The 18,927-nt window shown below is 46.6% G+C and overlaps 1 protein-coding gene across 3 annotated transcripts; it reads right to left on the reverse strand.

The window, feature by feature from the left end:
* Nucleotides 1-2,882: 2,882 nt before the first annotated feature.
* On the reverse strand, nt 2,883-16,049 carry LOC142585951 (uncharacterized). Of its 3 annotated transcripts, none has more exons than XM_075697080.1 (6): nt 15,907-16,049; nt 13,078-13,157; nt 11,687-11,770; nt 4,907-4,939; nt 4,781-4,819; nt 2,884-3,071 (listed from the first exon to the last, which is right to left on the reverse strand). In XM_075697080.1, exons 1-6 carry the CDS (start codon nt 16,043-16,045, stop codon nt 3,042-3,044), a joined length of 405 nt encoding a protein of 134 aa, XP_075553195.1. In that variant the 5' UTR covers nt 16,046-16,049; the 3' UTR covers nt 2,884-3,041. The 3 variants fall into 3 exon arrangements, with proteins under 3 accessions (XP_075553197.1, XP_075553195.1, XP_075553196.1); XM_075697081.1 differs by having other exon boundaries at nt 4,893-4,939; XM_075697082.1 differs by lacking the exon at nt 11,687-11,770 and having other exon boundaries at nt 2,883-3,071.
* Between the last annotated feature and the right edge of the window lie 2,878 nt (nt 16,050-18,927).

Here is an 18,927-nt window from a genome sequence, read left to right on the forward strand (position 1 = left end):
ATTCGTCGAAACACCTCCTTGACCACCTTTGCCGTGCAAGCCTGGTGCTGAGCATGGGCTCAGATATAGCACTTGGCACTAATGCACAGCTTAAGAAGCCTGCGCCCTCTACGGCGTCTGTGTATATCTTCCACTGCCATATTCCAGTTGTTTATTGCGCACGGAAGCATTAATTATCCGCGTTCTATAAGAACTTGTCGTACCACACCTGGTGTGAATGAGTAACGTGGACACTGAACTTGTGCACTGAACGTGAGCCGACGCCGCGATGTGTCCCCCCCAAAATAGCATATCCCAAACTTTACATAAGCGCAGATTAGAACAAGAATTAACAGTCACTTACGTATCCTTACGTGATTTGGATGCGGAAGCATTTTGACTTCTCTATTTAATTGGTGGCGTCCACGACACGTGACGTCATACACTGTCACGTGTCCTTCACAACTCTACCTTAATTCACCTTAATCGACTTTATTCACCTTCATTCCCTTTACTTCAGCCCAATTCACTTTATTCTCCCTTAATTCACCTTACTATAAGTTGTTCTAACTTTGATTCTGTATTAATACTGACGTTTTACTGATGACGTCCTGATGATGACGATTCTTGTTGCCACTCGTTGCGGACAACGCCAACTATTCTGCCGCATGGGACATATAATGCTTTCGCATTCAAACATGCAACGAAATATTGGGAAAGTTAGACATGTCCGCGACAGCGACCGTCCGGAGCCGAGTGGCTTGAACTATTTAAGCAAGTTTTGCAGTGGAGGGAACGTTGGTGTGATTCCAGCACTCGTGTGTCTCTTGTTGTTGTCGTTGTTGTTTGGTGATCGTTTTAACCACTGGTAGCACACGGTAACCTACGTTAATGTCATCGCAGAAATGTGAAAATATGGATCTTGGATCAGCGGTAGTCATGAAAGAAAGTGAAGGTCGCGGTAATGCCGCTTTGTCACGAAGCGGGCAATGTGGTCTCATGTGAAGAATTTAACGCTATAGTACCCTGCGCTAAAGTAATGACTGTACTGTACTTATGGATATTTCTGGCATTGGCATTGATGTAAATGACCGAAAGTCAGTGCTGGCGATAACTTGGTACATCTGCACAAGTTGAAGAGAGTTACTGAAGATCTAGCAAAAGAAGTCTTTGTAAGAAAATCATTGTGTACAACCCACCTACCATTGTTCAAAATGCTGCGGCCCCTCACTTCAACCTACTCATCTTGTGTATCGCAAATATAAATTCATTGCAAGGAGGAGAAAGCCTCGGCGTAGGCACTTTTCAATAGAATTACCGCGAATCTACGTCGCTGCATAAGTATGCACACATGGGTGCAGTGGACAAAGTTTTGAGAGCCTAGTTTAGTGCACGCTTGCTTAAGGTTCTCGTTCCATATTCACAAAAAACTCACGCGCCAAAATTGTTCGCAAGAACAAATTACGGTTAATCTTGATGCTGGATATGCTAGAGGGGGGAGGGGGGAGACAAAGTGGAGGGAAGACAGGGAGGTTAGCCAGTGTAAGTGCCGGCTGGCTACCCTGTGCTCGGGAAAGGGGTAAAGGGAATAAAAGGAGAAAGAAGAGTAAAAAAAAGGAAACCGGAAAATTCACACATTAACGCGATATTACGCGCTGCAACACTCAAAGACGGTCGCACAATTCGCACGTCTTTAAAAACTTCAGTAAAGCCCTTAAGGCATTGAGTGCCGAAGCCCGTCTGAACCAGTATGGTGTGAATAACTTTATTTGGGTCCTGAGGGATCAGTATGGGACTGATGCGGGCCGCTCCCACATGGACCAGTGTCCTAGAGCTTTTTCCTCTGTAAAGGGGCGATTGTCCAGATTTTCGAGCGTGGTCACGAGCACTTTTCTTGGCACTTTGTAACGGGGACAGTCACAAAGGAGGTGTTCAATCGTCAAGCTCCTCGCAGCCGCAGGTGTCGCAAGTAGGGCTATCGCCCATTCTAATGCGGAATGAATGCTACGCCGAGCCACAGGCGGCACAGAAGTGTTGCTTCCGCTCTGGATATGCTAGAGTGAATGTGGCCGGCCAATGGCAGAGAACATTACGAACGAGAACCTTAGTGAATTCGGCCCCTTGCGAGTATAGGAAAGCGTTTGAGGCGGACCTCAATTGTAAGCAAGTACGTTCTCACGGTCGCTCTCACTATAGACCTTCATTAAAACTTGTGGACTTTAATCAGGAGGCATGACGCATTTCGTGAGTGCTTTGAAATTGATATGCGTATACACTCGGGCGAGAGGTGAACAGGATCCTATTTCGCGGAGCAAAAAGTTCTCTATCTAGGGAACCGTCGACATACTACCGTAATGGAAGTCGGGTTCAGCATTACCTCTTTAAAAGCCTGAGAAAGGCACGGGTGATGTTAAGACTTATCACCGTGAATTCTTTAACGTCGCATCATCTATGCCAGCCTCTTATGGCAATTCGAGGAGCGTCGCAAGCTGCATCAGTGCATGACTCGTTATTTGAATGCTCGTTTGCTTTTGAGCGTACATGCAAGATCAGCACTTTTATGTTTCTTCAAGCCGTCTAGCATTTTGGGCCAGCAGGGTTCAATAGAAAATCAGTTTTACGCAGCGATTTCTCAATACGTGCGCAAAATGTTTGGGACCCCTGCAGGACATTCCCAGATTTACAGCCCAACTATGGACGTCTTTGTGTTCGGGGCTTGGGGACGAAGACTGACGGAGATGCGCGGAGGTCTCCGCTTCAAACAAGCTGATCATTGCTCCGCGTGCCGGTACGCCTACGAAGAAAAACAGACAGCGTCTTTCCTCTGGTTAGCGTGCGGGATATTGCGAGTTCAATTAACAAGATACGGAAAATTATGGTGCAATATGTCACTTGCGGCTGATGAATGTAAAACATTCGTGCATGGTATTGGACTTTAATGGCGAACAGGCTCTTACAACGTCTGTATATATGTTTCTTCAGAGCGAGAAGGCGAGCCGACACCACCACGCGCTTAGCGTTTATTATCACTTATTGTCTCCAGCTCATCACGCATAGAGCCTTCAGTCGTTTGCATTCTCAAGCAGGCATTCCTGTAATAAGAAATAACCATAAAAAAGCTCACTTCGCTGATATCGGCTTTTGTTGAGAATACGCGAAGCGTTGTGAAATGCGGAAGTGCGTCTACAAGTGCGGCGGTTTCGGTAAGTTTAAGACTACCAGAATCTTTCCATGTTTTTGGTAGTACTAAGTGCAGTACTGCGTATTAGGCAGGACATTGCAAGACATACACCTCAGATCATTTAACAACGCGCGAGTGCGGGGCCAGAGACGCCATAAGCGCATTTTATTTGGTGCACCGGCGTTATTAGCGAGATGCATACGCGCAGCGCACTTAATCGAACGCAGCCCGAGCAGCGACGCACGAGGCGCGTAATCCCACTGACAACGCCAGCGTGCCAGTACAAGGCGCGGATTGTCCGCGCATGCGCGTGCCTTGTTAACAGATCTCAGGTCTGTACACGGACAATAGAAGTAGAGCAACATTCGAGCATAAATCGGTGCCCGTCATACCTGAAGTACGTAATTGATCATAATTTTTTACGTACTTTATTTCCTGTTAATGAAAGTGTTGACAGTATTACGCAGACCTTTTATCTACATAATCTCGCTTAGTAAGGCCTGATGACAACATAATAGGAATTGTAGCAGGTGGACGACGAAGCGACTGCGCGGGAAGCAGCGCAGTTAATTTGAAATTGTCCCGTGGGCCACTGAATTTAAATTCGTAAGGCAATATGGCGATTGTGTTCTTATGAGTCATAGCATTTTCCACCGTGAACACGTTTTCCAGGCATTTGAAACTATTTGTCAATTCCCCATTCCCTGATATAAGGAAAGGTGACTACGCCACGCTTGCAATAAAAAACGTGTGCCTACTACGGCGTAGCGTCGCTCGAGAAGTAGAAGACAAAATAGGAGGAGTAGAAGGAAGTACACGATGTATTTCAAAGCTTTGTGGCACCTCAGCTCGCTCAATGAAAACCTCGTCAATCAATTTTGCTTTTGTCAATACTTGCTGTTATATTTGACGGAGAGAAATAAAATGGAACGAAGCGGGCAATACAAAACGGAACGAAGTGTTCAGCTTCCCAATTGAATATCATGTAGCATGGGTCACTTAGAAAATGGAAGGCAGTGCATAAATTTTGAATTAGCGGGCACGGTATGTTCATTTCGACTAGGTACGCTGCATGTTCTGCATTGCATATGCAGAAGGCTTAGGAGCACTCGCTCGATGCTATGGCGTACGGGCGACGCCCGTAACTTGCTGAACCTCGCCGAACACGTGATGCAGTCGCTTTCTCAACTGCGGCAACAAGTGCAATTTCGTTTTCTTACTTGACACGGGAAAAACGCGCGAGTTACCTCATTATGCAGCCTGGAGCCGCTTCGCCAACACGTACGAAACTTCATGCATGAACATAAAGATCCTGTTACGTCTGTAACATTTCCAAGAAGGTAAATAATAATTTAAAACGAAAATTTAAACACTTTCTGGGCTCTTTGCAAGCCCATGCGAGATACTGACAATCAGCCCGTGCTTGGACGCACAAAGTTTGCAAACACTCGGAGCTGGAAAACGAGACGCAAAAGCAGTTTAAAAAGCTGGGTGGTCTCCTTAAAAAGAAGGCAATGGGACGGTGAACGTTCCTGCCTTGAGTAACGATTTGGTGAAAGCAATGGTATCTTTGAATTGTGACGAATAATTAAGATTATTGTATAGCATGGTGAACATTACCAATGCAGGTGCCAGCTTGCTTCTCTCTATGTAGACATCCTGTAAACCATAGAGACACGTCGGTTAAATTTCAAATGGAAAATTAAAAAGAAAAATACAGCTTTGTACTCACACGCTTGTACATACCATGACCTCGTCGGTCAGCTGACATCTCACTGCCTGAAAGTGAGAACGAGGCGAAACATTACTGGCGGATAGTGATTATTTACGTGCTTTCCAGATGGCAGTAAATGTCGCTATCGCTATCAAGTGTCGACGCCTAACCACATTGTTCTTGTCAGCCTTTAACCAATTGACATTTACAGACCGCACTGCGAGGTTGGTTGTCGGTGATTCCACCAGTACGGCGTAACTACGTCATTCAGGTTTTCCGTAGCTCTATTTTTTAGCATTGATTTGTAGGAATGAATGCTGCAGCAAGAGATTGTAGAGTCGCAATCACTCTCGAACGATAACTACCGTTGCATGGTCACCGATACGATGGTAACGTAAGGCTACGACCCGTTCTTCTCTCTTTGTTAGGGCACTGATATGTTCCATACGACGAACAAGTGAGCGATAGAGTGGGGAGCGAAATTTGCTCGCCTCAAAAGACACTAGAGTGAAACACTTAATAAGTATAGACTGCTGAAGTATTATTCAAGAACTCTGGCTCATTTCGCGGTAATTGGTTGTTTATTAGAAGATAAAATTATGGTCATAGTTTCAATTTTGAATTTCGCACCGAAACTCAGGACCGGGACGTCATTGTGACGTCACAGATTACAACGTATTTTTTCACGTTATGGCTGTTGTGGTTCATTAAAAGTTCATTAAATTTTCCAGGTTCCTTTAAGAGTACAATGTAGTCCGCCATCTATAACGTTAAAAGCTTAACTAGGCCAGAGCAGATGGCATGAAAATCCGTGACGTCACGGCGAGCTGGCCCGGGAATTTCAAGGCGGCGTCACCGCCTTTGTCTCCCGTTCGCGCATTTTTCTGGCTTATCAAACGCCTTTTCGAGGTAGCAGTGGCGTGTTGGTATTTTGGAAGGGTAATTTACCAACACAGCTCAAATTGTTTTTCTTTGAAGTTCTATTCATTAGTTGCTTCGATTCTTGTTGTTTCATTGCAAAAACAATTATAAAGATACACCAAACAAACGTTTGCCGTCGGCGTTGTCGTGAGGTTCCGTATAAAGTTCGAGTGCGATAAGACAGTGTCCCTTGCGTCGTATGCTTCGGGTGCGAGGGTGAGCCGAGAAGGGTGGTAGCTTGATGGTTGCTGTTCTCCAGTGCCCCGATTGTTGGCGGTCATGTGATCAAGGACGCGCTGTATGGGGGGGGGGGTTAGCAGGATAGCGCGCGTCTCTTCTAATCTACTGCCATGGCTGCGCATGGATGCCCACGCGCGCACGCTCTATCTTGGAAGTAATCTGCGGAGGGTGCAAAGAGCGCGTGAGCCGATTTGTCTGCTCGCCTAATGTTTGCTGTCTTCACCTAGTGTTAAACTTCGCTCAATCTCAAGTTACGGAGACGCATTGCAGCCAATGACAGCGCGAAGAGTTCGCTCACCGAGGCTGGCGCCGTAAATCACACCAGCGTTTTGACAGCGAGTGTCCGCGGTCATCGAGTGAGATCTGTTACCTATGAACTTCGTGTAATTGTCTAATATTTTGCTAGCGCTACCAATGCTTCGACTTTCGAGAAAAACGGCAACATTTCATGCCCGTTGATAACCAAAACCGGGGCTAGTGTTTAGGCTGAAAACTAACGACAGAATGCCAGAGCTGTACGAAAAGAAATACACAAATGGGTGGGACCGCCTTTTTCTTTACTTATGTCGGTCGAATCACATATACAGCTAGAGTCGTGTTTCTTGTACGAAGGTTGCTAAGAATTATTTTCCTGCAACACGCGTATATAAACAATGAAGTTAACCGATACATTTAAGCAAATGGCCATAACACTAACGTGAAATTTATATTCTTTCACATAGTTACTTTTTCGATACTCATCATACAACCGTCACAGTTTTTGTGGCTAGTGGATCCTGCAATAAAAATCGTGTGCGCCACTTTCCTTCTCTAGGAACCTTCAGTTCGGATGGAATGTCCCTGCTGTTTATCGATTTCACGTTAACTTCAATTTGGTGGGGATAAGTGCCTGGTATGAAAGCGTTTCACGCTCCCTGCAAAAAAAGAAAATGAATATGGGGTTTTACGTGCCATAACCACGATCTGACTTTGAGGCACGCCGTAATGAGAGACTACGGAATAATTTGGACCACCCGGAGTTCTCGAACGTGCACCTAAATCCAAGTACACTGGTGTCTTCGCATTTCACCCCCATTGAAAAGCGACCGCGATGGCCGGGATTTGATTCCGTGAGCTCGTATACCTAGCAGCCTGACATCACTCTCTGCAGCTACGATACACACGACACAATATATGTTACGGACTTCGCTCACGGTGATAAAGGACGGTTTGTTGTGCCATTGTCTCTGTTCTATCATTAAGCACATTGTAAGCCTGGACCTCGCATTATACCAAAACACCACTGTGTTCCTTTCACGCTAAACAACACGTGCGCTTTCACGTTTGAAAAACGTTAGGGGTGCAGGCACAAACACAGGAAAACGTAAACCGACAACACAAACGCGCATTTCTGACTGTGATCCCTACCAATTAGCTCACATTTCTGTCGTTCTAAACGTGTGTTTTCTTCTAACATTTGTGCTTCTATACCACGTCTAATCTTGACGGCTATGCTGGCTCTTCGTTTTACTTGCGTGTGAATTGTCAAAAGCCAGAGCCATCTCTATAAAAATAGACCAGGCACGAAAAAAGAAAAAAAAAGTGCAGACGCTATCGATGACGATTGCCAACATAAGAGAATAGCTAAGGTAATAGTTAGGGAATTCGCTTTTTAAATGAATGATACGCTTAAAGGCGTATGTTTGTTGCGGTGAGGATATTCAGGTAGTGTTTGTTATTTCGTAGCGCAGTTCCGTACATACCAGAGCCGTGGACCAGCAAATACGTAGTAGATGTATAGGTTTCTGTACATTGTGGGAATCCTCGTGTCCCGTGGCGGCCGCTCGCCCAGCACATGTCGCGACGGACGAAAGCGCCAGCAGGTTTGTGGAGAAGGGGCAAGTCTGTCTTTCTACTGCAGTGCAAGGACCGTAGTTTCTATGGCGGTGCACGGGAATCGCAAGCACTATCAGCGCCACCGAGCGTGTCGCGTGAGATCCGTCACCTGAGATCCATCCGACGTTTCCTGAGCCTCTGGTCACCGTCAAGCAGCGAGTGCGGAATAATTCGCCGCTGCTCCCGTTTTCCAGCACGTGGTTAATCAACCACGTTTTTGCCGTGGCAGTCGCCGTGGCCGTCTGTATCACCACCTGGTAATCGGAAGCCCCCTGTTTCTCCTCGATAAATCCCTCAGTGCTGTCAACTATTGCTAGCTCGCCTGCTCTAAATGTGAGTGGTAATCGTAATAAATGCTTTCCGAGCGTGCACGTGGTTGTGGTGCGTTCTTTTCTCGAGCTTGTGCCACACCGAGGTTGATGAATCAGAAAAATAAAAAAGAAATAAGTACAGTGCAAAATTCATGGGTTTCATTATAGATATCATAGCACAGCATAAGTTTCGTTACAAGGTGAAATACTTATGTGTCTGAAATAATTGGAAATAATTAGAAATCTCTGATTACCATGCACCAAAGCACAGGATCGTAGACGTCAGAGACCCGTCACGTGAACACGACTTTACCGAAATTCCTGGAAACCCGGAAGTAGGAAGCGGAAGTAATGACGTCATTATGTCACGCACAAGGTGGCGTGATATTTAACCGGCTAATTTATGGAAAACAGTTGCCTGGCATAGACTGAACATCTGCCTAGCAGAGCGGATATGACGTCCCTCCCTTCTCTCTCGCTTCTCCTCTCCCGGCGCGCACCTGTTCCCTCACTCGCTTGGTCGCAACAGCTGCCTGCGCGCTTGTTACATATCCTGACGTCGCACCGGAGAGCGAGCATAAGGTGCGCTTCGGGCGCCGCTCGCTAGGGCCTACGCCCCGCCATGTGGCGCCCGCTGCTCTTCCTCCTCGCCCTCCTTCGCTCCTTGCCTGCATATCGGGCCAGGGGAAAGAAGTTCGCTCGCTTAACCTAAAGAACATCAACGCCCAAGTACGAGTGCCACTAAAAGACACCTAAGTCAAAAGATTAGGGTCGCCTACCATTTTTTGTATCCAACAGCGATCTTCGGCACCCCCCCCCCCCCCTTTTCTTAAACAATGAATTCATTTATCGATTCCCCCGAAAAATGGACAACCGAGAACGCCGACCTTGTATGCCAGAGAATTTATGAAATGGCTTTATTTTTGTTTACGTACGGCTTCTAATTGCGCCTTTCCTGTGTGCTTCGGGGTTTCTAAAAAAATGTAGCACTTTCGCCAGAAACGCAGAGCACCGATTGCGGTAGCAAATTAGTAGATAGCTACACGAAGTAAGGATAGTAGCTTTGTCGGCCGTGTAAGCTTGTAAACATTTGCTTACTGAATTAACAATGATATAACGCGTATCGTGACTGAACGAGGACGTAGAAAAAAACAGACACACATGCAGCGCTGTCTCTGTGTTTCTCTTTCTTTCTACATCCTCATTCAGTCGCGCTTACACATTCTATCATGGATTCAAGCCAACTAGCCCGCCAACGTGTTTTAATTAAATTAACACACACGGTGTCACGCGCGCACAGGTAAACATGAACACATCTCACTCCATGAGTGCGGAAACTCGCTGTCAAAATGGTGGAGTAAGGAATCCCGGCAGGAGCAGCGATCGAATTGACGTTCGTGCATCTCTCGCTTCAACGCGAACGAAACGTCAAAAGCACAGCGCTTACCAAGCTGCCGGCACTACGTGCATTCTGCAAGCATCGCAGATCGCTTTGAAGATGAGGCCCGCCGCAGATCGCTTTCAAAATACGGCGTCCGTACGGCCGCACCGTAAGCAGCTGCCGCCAGAGAAGAACGACCTTTCCCTTATCCTCACCCCCGTGCCTCGCGTACTACAGGAGAGGGCGAGCTTCCGACCCGCCCTCCTCGCTCGCACACGCGAAAACAGGTGCGTTCGCCGGCTCACCCTTTCGTGCTTTCACTCGCGCATACATAAGGCGTGGGTTTATCGCCATTGGACTTTATACGGAACCTCACGGCGACGGCGACGCCGACGGCAGGAATGCGTCTGAAGTGTCCATATTGCTATATCAATAAAAAACGAAAACTGAAACAGCCAACAAAACGTTGGGACTACTTGGCGTAGTAGCACAAGCACGCTAGCTCCACGCACGTAGCTTTGGCTGTGCTGCCACAGAAAGTTCTCGCCGGGTGCATACGCGAGTACGGGCGCGAAAGGCGACGTCTATCCTCCTCTCCCGCCATCGGAGCCCTCTCCTGCAGCCATCACGTGGGGAGAAGGTGGCGACAGGAGACGGCTGTCCCTTCCGAGCACGCGCGTGAACGTTCACACGACTCAAAGCTCTCGCGCGGCAGCAAGTGCGTCTCAAGGAGCTATAATGGTTGCCATCAACACGCCCTGCTACTCGGTTACGCAAGAACTCGTGCCCTTTGTATCGGCGGTGATGTCCTACCGTCACGAAAACAGGTGAAACAGTCGAAGAAAGCTATTCGCTTTCAAACCTACCATAGTTTCCGGCAAGTAAATGTGACAGCTTTGGGGAACTAACGACAACTGGTACATTTACTAACACGCTCAGCTATTCTTCTTCGTATAGTTTCATTCGCTGCAGCGCCGTACGCTCATGAGCCTTGGAAGACGCACTCTTTGGACCTGTTATCAGCTTATTTCATAATAATGCGAATCGCTTAATTTGGTTCTTTCACCTGTTTTTGAGGTTGTCGGACCGGCCACTCACAAAAGGTGAAATCGGATTGGTGCAAAATACGATTCTTGGTTACAATGACCACCCACATTTGAAGTATAAAGGAAGTGCGACCACTTCCATTTCTTATTCTGGTTTTTTGCAACTGAGAACAGGAGGAAGATGACGTTAAAAAGGGGGATATCCAGAGAAGGGGCGCTTACGACTGAGGAAACATGACATGTCTAGAATTTCTCGATAAAATTTTTCCGAAATAACTTTCTTAGTGTGTCACGATTAACGCTGTTTTTGACTGGATTAGAATCTTTAACACTTTACCTCCCGTTCTCGTGTATAGTCGTCATGAAATGTTGCACCAATGTACCAATGACGATTATAATCGTCATAAACAAAAAATTTTTGCATAGTGGACCTATGACGGCTATACTCGTCATATTGCACTTAGTGGCGATTCCTGACACCAGGTGACCACACTTGTCCATGTGCCATTTGTGTCTCACCATTATATTGCCCCCTCTGACAAACCCGCGTAAGGCATGGCTGCCTCCTCGAAGCGAGGCAATGAAAGCGCGCGTAAAAGAAAGTATTTTGGCGACTACTCATTAAACCACAGCTCTGCAGAGTTTTTCTCAGAAACGGAAGATGATGGGTTCTCATCTGAGGAGTCTGATGACGACTATTCTATAGAGCTGCGTAAAAGCAGCCACTGTTCACGTGCATGTTTTTGCAACGTTTAGGTTATTTTTTCTTCCTATTCTTTTTTTATAGTGCATCGAGCCTTGTAAAACGCTTTTATGCAAGACACCATGACTATGCAGCGGAGCCTTCTTCAACCTATGTTTACGCAATTTCTGAAATAAAGGAACCCCATTGAATAGAAATAATGGTGCTGTTTTACTCACAAAAAAGAAAGCTCCACAAACTGAGCGAAAAAAGAAAAATTCCGGTGAATTTGGTACAGCCATCTTTTTTTCGCAGTAGGGAAAGGGTTAAAACTTTTTCTTAGACGTTTCACTCACATCCCCGTAAAGTCCGCTCTTGCTGCAATCCTGCTTGTAGTCCGGAAAGCCTCGATCGAACACATTCTTCATGCAGGGAATGGACTGCGTGCGATGGAACAATACCACCAATTAAATAAACGAGATAAATGTTTCACTGCTAGGCCGAAATACTTTGCACGCGTCTCTTGCGCCGAAGTGTGCTGCCTGTTCTTGAGTTTCACATTATTTGCATATGGCTGCGAAGTAATATCGTATGTTGGAGAAGTTCACAAGCGAACACTTCTTGGAGTCACCAAAGTAGATGCTGCAATGTTGTCAGCATCGTGATCGTTTCTTGCTGAACTTAGGAACAACGGTGAAAATACTTAGGCAACGTGAACTGAACATTCCTTAAAGGGACTGACATCCAATTTTTAGGGACCTATATTTTTATGGCGCAACGCAAAGCTCACCCTCGGTAGTGTTTACATCTGCAGTGGTTAATTCCAGAAGCGCGTGGATATTTAGTAAGCAGAATTTTTCGATCTGAGCAACCTCTAAAAAAGAATGAGCCCCTCCTCCGGCAACGCTGAGAAGTGATAGCGATGCCGATAGCCTGCCTCGCGAATTGTGAAAGCTGCCCATCGTTCTGCTTTCACGGCAGTGAGTGAAACTGCATTTAACCACCTACATTTTTAGGTCTTGAGCCACTTTTCAAAATAAACAGCTAGTACAATACGTTTGCGTTGTTGTACAGACCTTTCTCTTATTTTTGCAGCGTTTTCCCCCAAGTATACGCCTACGTTCTGTCGATAGACGAGCCAAGCTAAATCATCGAAAACGTAGGCGATGACAGCGCCACTTTTCTACCCGCTACAAACTAAAGAAAATCTGCAGATTGTGAGTTAGAAGAAACTTGGTAAAAAGTGTACTGCATTTCAACGCTAATAAAAGGACCAGGAACTGCGTCCATTTATAGAAGGTCACGTGATAGGCCGCTTATGCATCTTCACCTTTTTGCCGTGTGGGGCGCGAAAGCTCATTTTTCGCGACATTTAAACGAATAGTTAAACGTGTAAAGTGCACACTTGATGAGAGAAGTACGACTCGCGGTCTCTTTCCCTGTCTTCGTCCTGTCGTTCAGCGCTGTTCTCTGCTCGTGATCGTGAACGAACCAGCCCAAATGCGTGCACTTCTGCAGTTTGTTTTAACCAATACGATAGGCAATCTGTCAGCGGGGTTACCTCGGTTCACGTTCTGAGCGGTTGTCTGTCCCTTTAAGGAAATTGTTGCGGCGCAAGCTGAGTCATGTTCGTGCGTTTATAGAAACGTATGCGAACGAATGCGAAAAGGACACAGGACAGGCACTACTAGAGACTCAGTTTTGCTCAGTATCCTTCGAATGTACTGTCACAGTGATACGCACTTACCTCGTATTCTTTCCAGCGCTTGCTTACGTTGTCAAGGACATGAACCATGCTCAACAGCTTGGGGGCGCACTTCTGAAAAACTGAAATAAATTTACTTGCTTTAAATAACGGGGCATGACGAAAGCACATCAAACACAGTCAATCAAAAACAACGCAGTGAGATTACCAAACAGTAATTGTAACGTTTAAAAGCCGGGAGTTTCAATCCACTTGTGAGGTTAGTTAGAAGGCAGGAAATTAATTTTCACTTATGTGAATTTTTCTTAAATTTGACCATATGTGACCTACCTTACAGCCTTCTGGGAGCAATCTGCACATTTTAACTCTGCGATGTTTAGGATGGTTGTTTTCACTTCGTAAATATAACGATTTTCATGGTCATGATAATATAGAATGGATAAATCTGCAAGAAATTTACGAGGACGATGAAGTGCCAATTTATAAGGAAATAATTATGCACAAGCTTACCGACTCTCTCGGGGAAAACGCTTTAACCTTCGTACATAGCGTAATTGCTTAGATAAATTTATTACCCCTATTTCACATTAAATAAAAAGAAAAATTACCATTATTATGGTGGATAGTTCTGTTGGTTATATATTGAACAGCAGCCACATTAGTCATTTGTGACATTAATTGCGAGGGAGAGACAGCAAGTGCTTTCGAACGACGAAGGACGTAGGACTAATTTTTCAACTGCGAGGTTTTTTTCTTTCGAGGAACCCGTAGGAATTCCTTTATAGGAATTTGCTACGTTAGCCCATACATGTCTCATTTTCCCTCTATTAATTACTTCTCTCCACCTTACGGGTTTCCGCAGAACTATTTCGTCAAACTCTTGGCTTTGCTTCGAGTTGTTGAATTTGACTTCGCCCTGCCATCTGCAAGCCGCCTTGATAGCTCAGATGGTAGAGCGGCTGCAGACCGGCGAGGCGGTGGTCCCGGGCTCGAGTCCCGGAACAGGACGAATTTTTTCTTAAGCGGCGAGGAAACCCGCACGGGTTTCCTTTGTCAGCGATTTGCTGCGCTTGCGTGGACGCGTCCCCGCGTGCAGGACCTGCACGCCGGGAGCCGCCTTGGCCCTTGGCGCGCTCTTGTTCATTTGTGGTGGTCTTGTTGACTTGCATAATTATGTGTGGTTGTGATCACGTGCGCTAGGCTATATACTCATGCTTCTTTGTAATAAGCACCACTTGGAAGTCAGCGCTCGTCCTTATCGCTTCTTCTTGTGCTCCGTGTCTGCTCTCGGGCTGGTTATATCATCGAGCCCGGCATCACACCTTGCTGCTGACAACGTAATAGCTACTGACACATCTTCGTGCGATGAAAAGGTACGTGTAAGAAGCTTCTCTGAATTTCTGCAGTTGTCTCACTCTCTTTGCCTTCCTTACTTCTCAATTATATTTGGGCCAGAATAACTAGCGACTGTTTTAGCCTAGGAATACTTAACCAAACTGCTTCATTGTCTGGTTTAGTGACCGGCTGTTCTTCTGTTTAAGTAGACTTACTGGATCCTTAAATTCCAGAATTCTGCGGCTATTACTTGTTCAGTGATTCCTTTGTATACTTACAGCAAGTTGGCTTGCTCTGGGCCTCAGTTAAATTATTTATTTACAAAAATCCGGCCTGGATCTGTCCACTCAGCATTGTTTTTGCGATTTACCAGAATCTATACGCCATTTTTTTTAACATAGCAATTGTAAATCTTGTTATTAAAACAAACGATGAAAAATTTTTTATCTATTTCACGCTGATTTTCAAGAACAATAAAACGTTTAGCAGTACCATTTCACTGACTACGTGCCGCTTTCAGAAACTTTGTCGGCAATTTTCTCCCTTGGGGCATTTTCGCTGCGATTCAGCCACAGGGACGTTTTCATTGCAATTTATAACTTTATTAAATATTCAAAACGATTACCCTATTAAATGTTTTAAATTATTTATTACTTTCTTTTTTCTTCATATGAAGTTATTCTATATATCTCAGAATTTATCATAGCTTCTTTCACGTTTCTGGATGTTTTTCTCTTTCTCACAGGTTCTAATATTCAAAGCATTATTTTGGTTATAACCTTACTTTAAAAAAAACCATATTAAACCGCTTGCTCTTTAGCCAACTACGCTTGCTGGGTAAGGGTATTGTCGGGAAACACAACAGAACTTCGCCGTCAGGGTACGCTACCTCCCCAATAAATGAAGTTTACTTCTTCTCGACAGGAGATTGCTCCAGCCGACATCGCACAAGACTGCACCATACTTACCTGGAGACTAGCCTTTCTTCTGCCGATGTTACAACAAAAAAGAAAGATTAAAGCATCCGAAGAGCAATGATCGGCTGATTCCAATCTCCGCAGCTGACACATAAACCAGCATCGAGTTGAAGGAACTTACACGAAGCAGAGTGGGAATGAGAAGAGAGAAGCCATGTATTTGCGCTTGTTCACAAACCTTAAACAAAAATGACGACGCGTGCTAAAGCCGACATCAAAGAAATTTTCCCACTTTTTATTTGATTTATGAGAGGTTTCTTTCATATATTCGTTTACATAAATTTTTGTCAGAATGCCATTCGGTTCGTGGCCTATCCCCCGCACTCGGTTTGTGCCGTTGTCCAAGGAATCCTCGTCCTCCCGTTATACACCATTGCCACCGCACGTCTTTCGAGCAATCACTCGGCGCGATGCCAGAAGAAACAGCGCAGAGCTTACGGACCTTTTCGCCAGCGGTCGCACGCTGCTGCGCCTATTTTGACGAAACTACGTTACTTTTTTTTTTCATCTGAAGAGAGCGAACGGTATTCTCTATTTGTTAGGAATCAGAACACCTCACCTATTCTGCACTGTGGAGTCAATGCCGCAGGGTTGAAGGATAAGAGACGCTTGCGATAGTCTTTGAAGCTAAGCGCCTCGAGCGGTGCGACCAGCAGACCAGAGAAGGTCAGCAAGAGCCAGAGCGATCGGCACCCCATTGCAGAGCGGTTCTTCGCAAGCCTCTCTGAGCGCCCCGCTTTTTAAACGGGAGCCACCAGCTGCTTCAAGTTGGAAAACATGGCGAGAGTGAAGCGACCGTGCGCATACAACACGCGCGGGTTGAATCTCTCCGCTTCGCCACGCTATGCAGGCGATCCATTTTTTAATGGACAGCCTCCGAACTCGGGGAAAGTTCCACGGTGTCGTGGCAGTGGAAATATTGAGTGATGCTTCCAGATCGCTCCTCTCTTCTCTTCCCTCGCTCATCTCCACGCCCGTCGTGCACTCGTGCAAAAACGAGGCGCGCACTCTCAGGACTATGTGAGGAAAATGAAAGAGTGAACTAAGCTTTGGCAAGACAATGGTTTGTTGCAAGCGGGGAACACCATTTCCAACAAAATCTGAGAAGGCTGCTGTGCCCTTCACGCGTGGATATGAACAAGATGTATACACTGGCGATAGCCGACCATGTGCTTGCGAGGCCTGTTTTCTTCTTCTTTTTTAGAGCGCAGCTCTTTGGCGTCCGTTCCTGGGTTTCGCGTCGGCGTCGTCGTCGGCCTCGTAACCAGCTCCGCCCCCCCTTTCATCCCCCCAGCGCTAGCAGCGATCGACTGATACCGCTGGATGCCGCTGACGCCGCTAGAGAGTCAAGATAGCGTGACTGCATAGAACACCGTCGCCGCCATGCAGAAAGAGGAGGAAAGGGTCCCCCCCCCCTGTTCTTGTGTGCCGGATAGGGTGCTCTTCAGTTGCCGACGCGCCGGTTATTCGTTGTCCCTGAAACCAACTCCGCAGCTGGGGTTGACTCACTATCGGCGTCAGCGGCATCAGTCAGTCGCTGCTATCTCTTCCCTCCTCCCTTTATCGTGTTGTCCGCTTGCTGCGCGCGCTTCTGCCCCCATCGTTTGCCGCTGGGTGTACACGCCGCCCCCCTCCCCCCTCTTCCTGCGAGTCTCCGGTTGTCAAAGCGCCGGCTCGAACTTAGTTCCTTTCTTCGCTCCTCCTCCAATGCAACCCCTGTGCGGTGGCAATCAGAGAGCCAGATCGGTGGCGGCGGATCTGTATATGTGCACCGCCCGAGCCGAAATTGCCGCTGCCGTTCGCCCTGTGCGGTGGCAATCAGAGAGCCAGATCGGTGGCGGCTTGACATAAAGACAAACAGCAATTTCCTAACACTTATGCAGGAGAACATCCCGTTCCTCTCGCTCGTAACGCGTCCCACGGCTGTGACAACCTCGCGAGGCACTTGTATACATCTCGTCTTTGAGAATCAAGCATTGGTGTACCAAGTCGAACATATATCAGTCTATTTCTCCGACCACAAAGCTTCCTTCATGACTGTCAAGAACTGTTAGTGGAGTCTTTGTTAAAGGAATACGTGTGAAAAATAAAAAAAAAATTCTGTGATAGCGCATACATGTGTTGCTAGATTTCTTTGCCTCAATCTATCGAAAAGGTGAAACAGCTTATTTGCTGCGCTCAAATTTCGCATTAGGAAGTAACGTAATCGTCGGCAATTTTTTAGAGGGGGGACATCGGAGGGGAATTTTAGTTTAATGAGTCGTTCGACGCCATGCAAGTGATCGGGATGCTTCTAGTAGCACTGCGCAAAATTCGCTGTCGCGGTTAAACCACCCTGAGAAGAAGCAAAACTCTATGCGTGAGTGGCTCTTTGTCCAAGTCTCAGTCTCGCTCGGTCTCCAGTCGTAGTGCTGCGTCCAGTATTCCATAAGCAATGGTCATAGTGGAGAGGCAGCGCGCTCCGGATGTGCCAAGAGGGAAGGCAGGATGTTTGCGTGTAAATATGCAGAGAATGCAGGCCTCTGAGGCAAGGTCGGCGTAGGCGGCTGGCATAGTGCGGTCGAGGTGTGCTCCCTTCTTATCGTTTGCAAGAACAACCCTGAGAGATACTGTTGCTTTCTTTCAAACGGCGTTTGCATATCACACAGGCTGGTCTGCGTGCTGTTGCCTCTCAAATGCACGCACAGGTGCTTGCTTTCATTCTTGAAGTCTGCGGTACAAATTCCACATACTGCAGGTGCATCCAAGTATGATACCAAAAACATTCACACTACCCTTGATGCAGTACTTCCTTGGGAACGCGCATTGAATTAGTCAGTTAATACCAAATAAACATCGACGGATCGAATCCAAATGTAGCATTTGGGGATAAGTCCTTTGCCATTCACTGAAATGGTTTAGAAGAACTTCCCTTCAGCTCCTTCACGTCCCTTCGTTTCTCGGCACGGCCCAACACTTCTCACCCGCCGCGGTTGCTTACTGGCCATGTAGCATATGCGTTGTTGCGCTGCTCAATACGAGGTCGCGGAATCAAACCCCGGCTACGGCGGCCGCGTTTCAATTGGGGCGAAATGCGAAGCGCCCTTGCACTTTTATTTAAGCGCACGATAAAGAACCCGGCGTGGTCATAATTAATTCTGAGCCCCCCACTGCGGCACGCCTCATAATCAGATCGTGGTATTGGCGCCTAAATCCCCATGATTAAAGAAAAAAATCTTCTCGCTATGGTTCCATTTTGTGTACTCAAATTCTTTCTTCACATTTGGCTGATTTTATAGCCGACTTCACTTCTTGATTCTTGATTCCTTGCCTATTCGGGCACCTGACCAGTAGCACTGTCACACCTGCCCAATCTGTGGAATTGCCGGCCAAGGATGTTCTCATAGCGGATGCCCAGTTTTACAAACCGAGCAGGACGACGGGGAAGTGTCGAAGACACACACGCACGCACGCACAGGGGAAGGGAGGAGTTATACACGCCCCACTAAGCAAACATGCATAACGCTAAGGAATGTAGAACTGCGTTGGCTGCTGTTTACCATGCGGATTTTATTCGCTGATTTCGTTACGTATCCCGTAG

Source organism: Dermacentor variabilis, chromosome 6, assembly GCF_050947875.1.
Source record: "Dermacentor variabilis isolate Ectoservices chromosome 6, ASM5094787v1, whole genome shotgun sequence".
Classification (NCBI taxonomy): Eukaryota; Metazoa; Arthropoda; class Arachnida; order Ixodida; family Ixodidae; genus Dermacentor; species Dermacentor variabilis.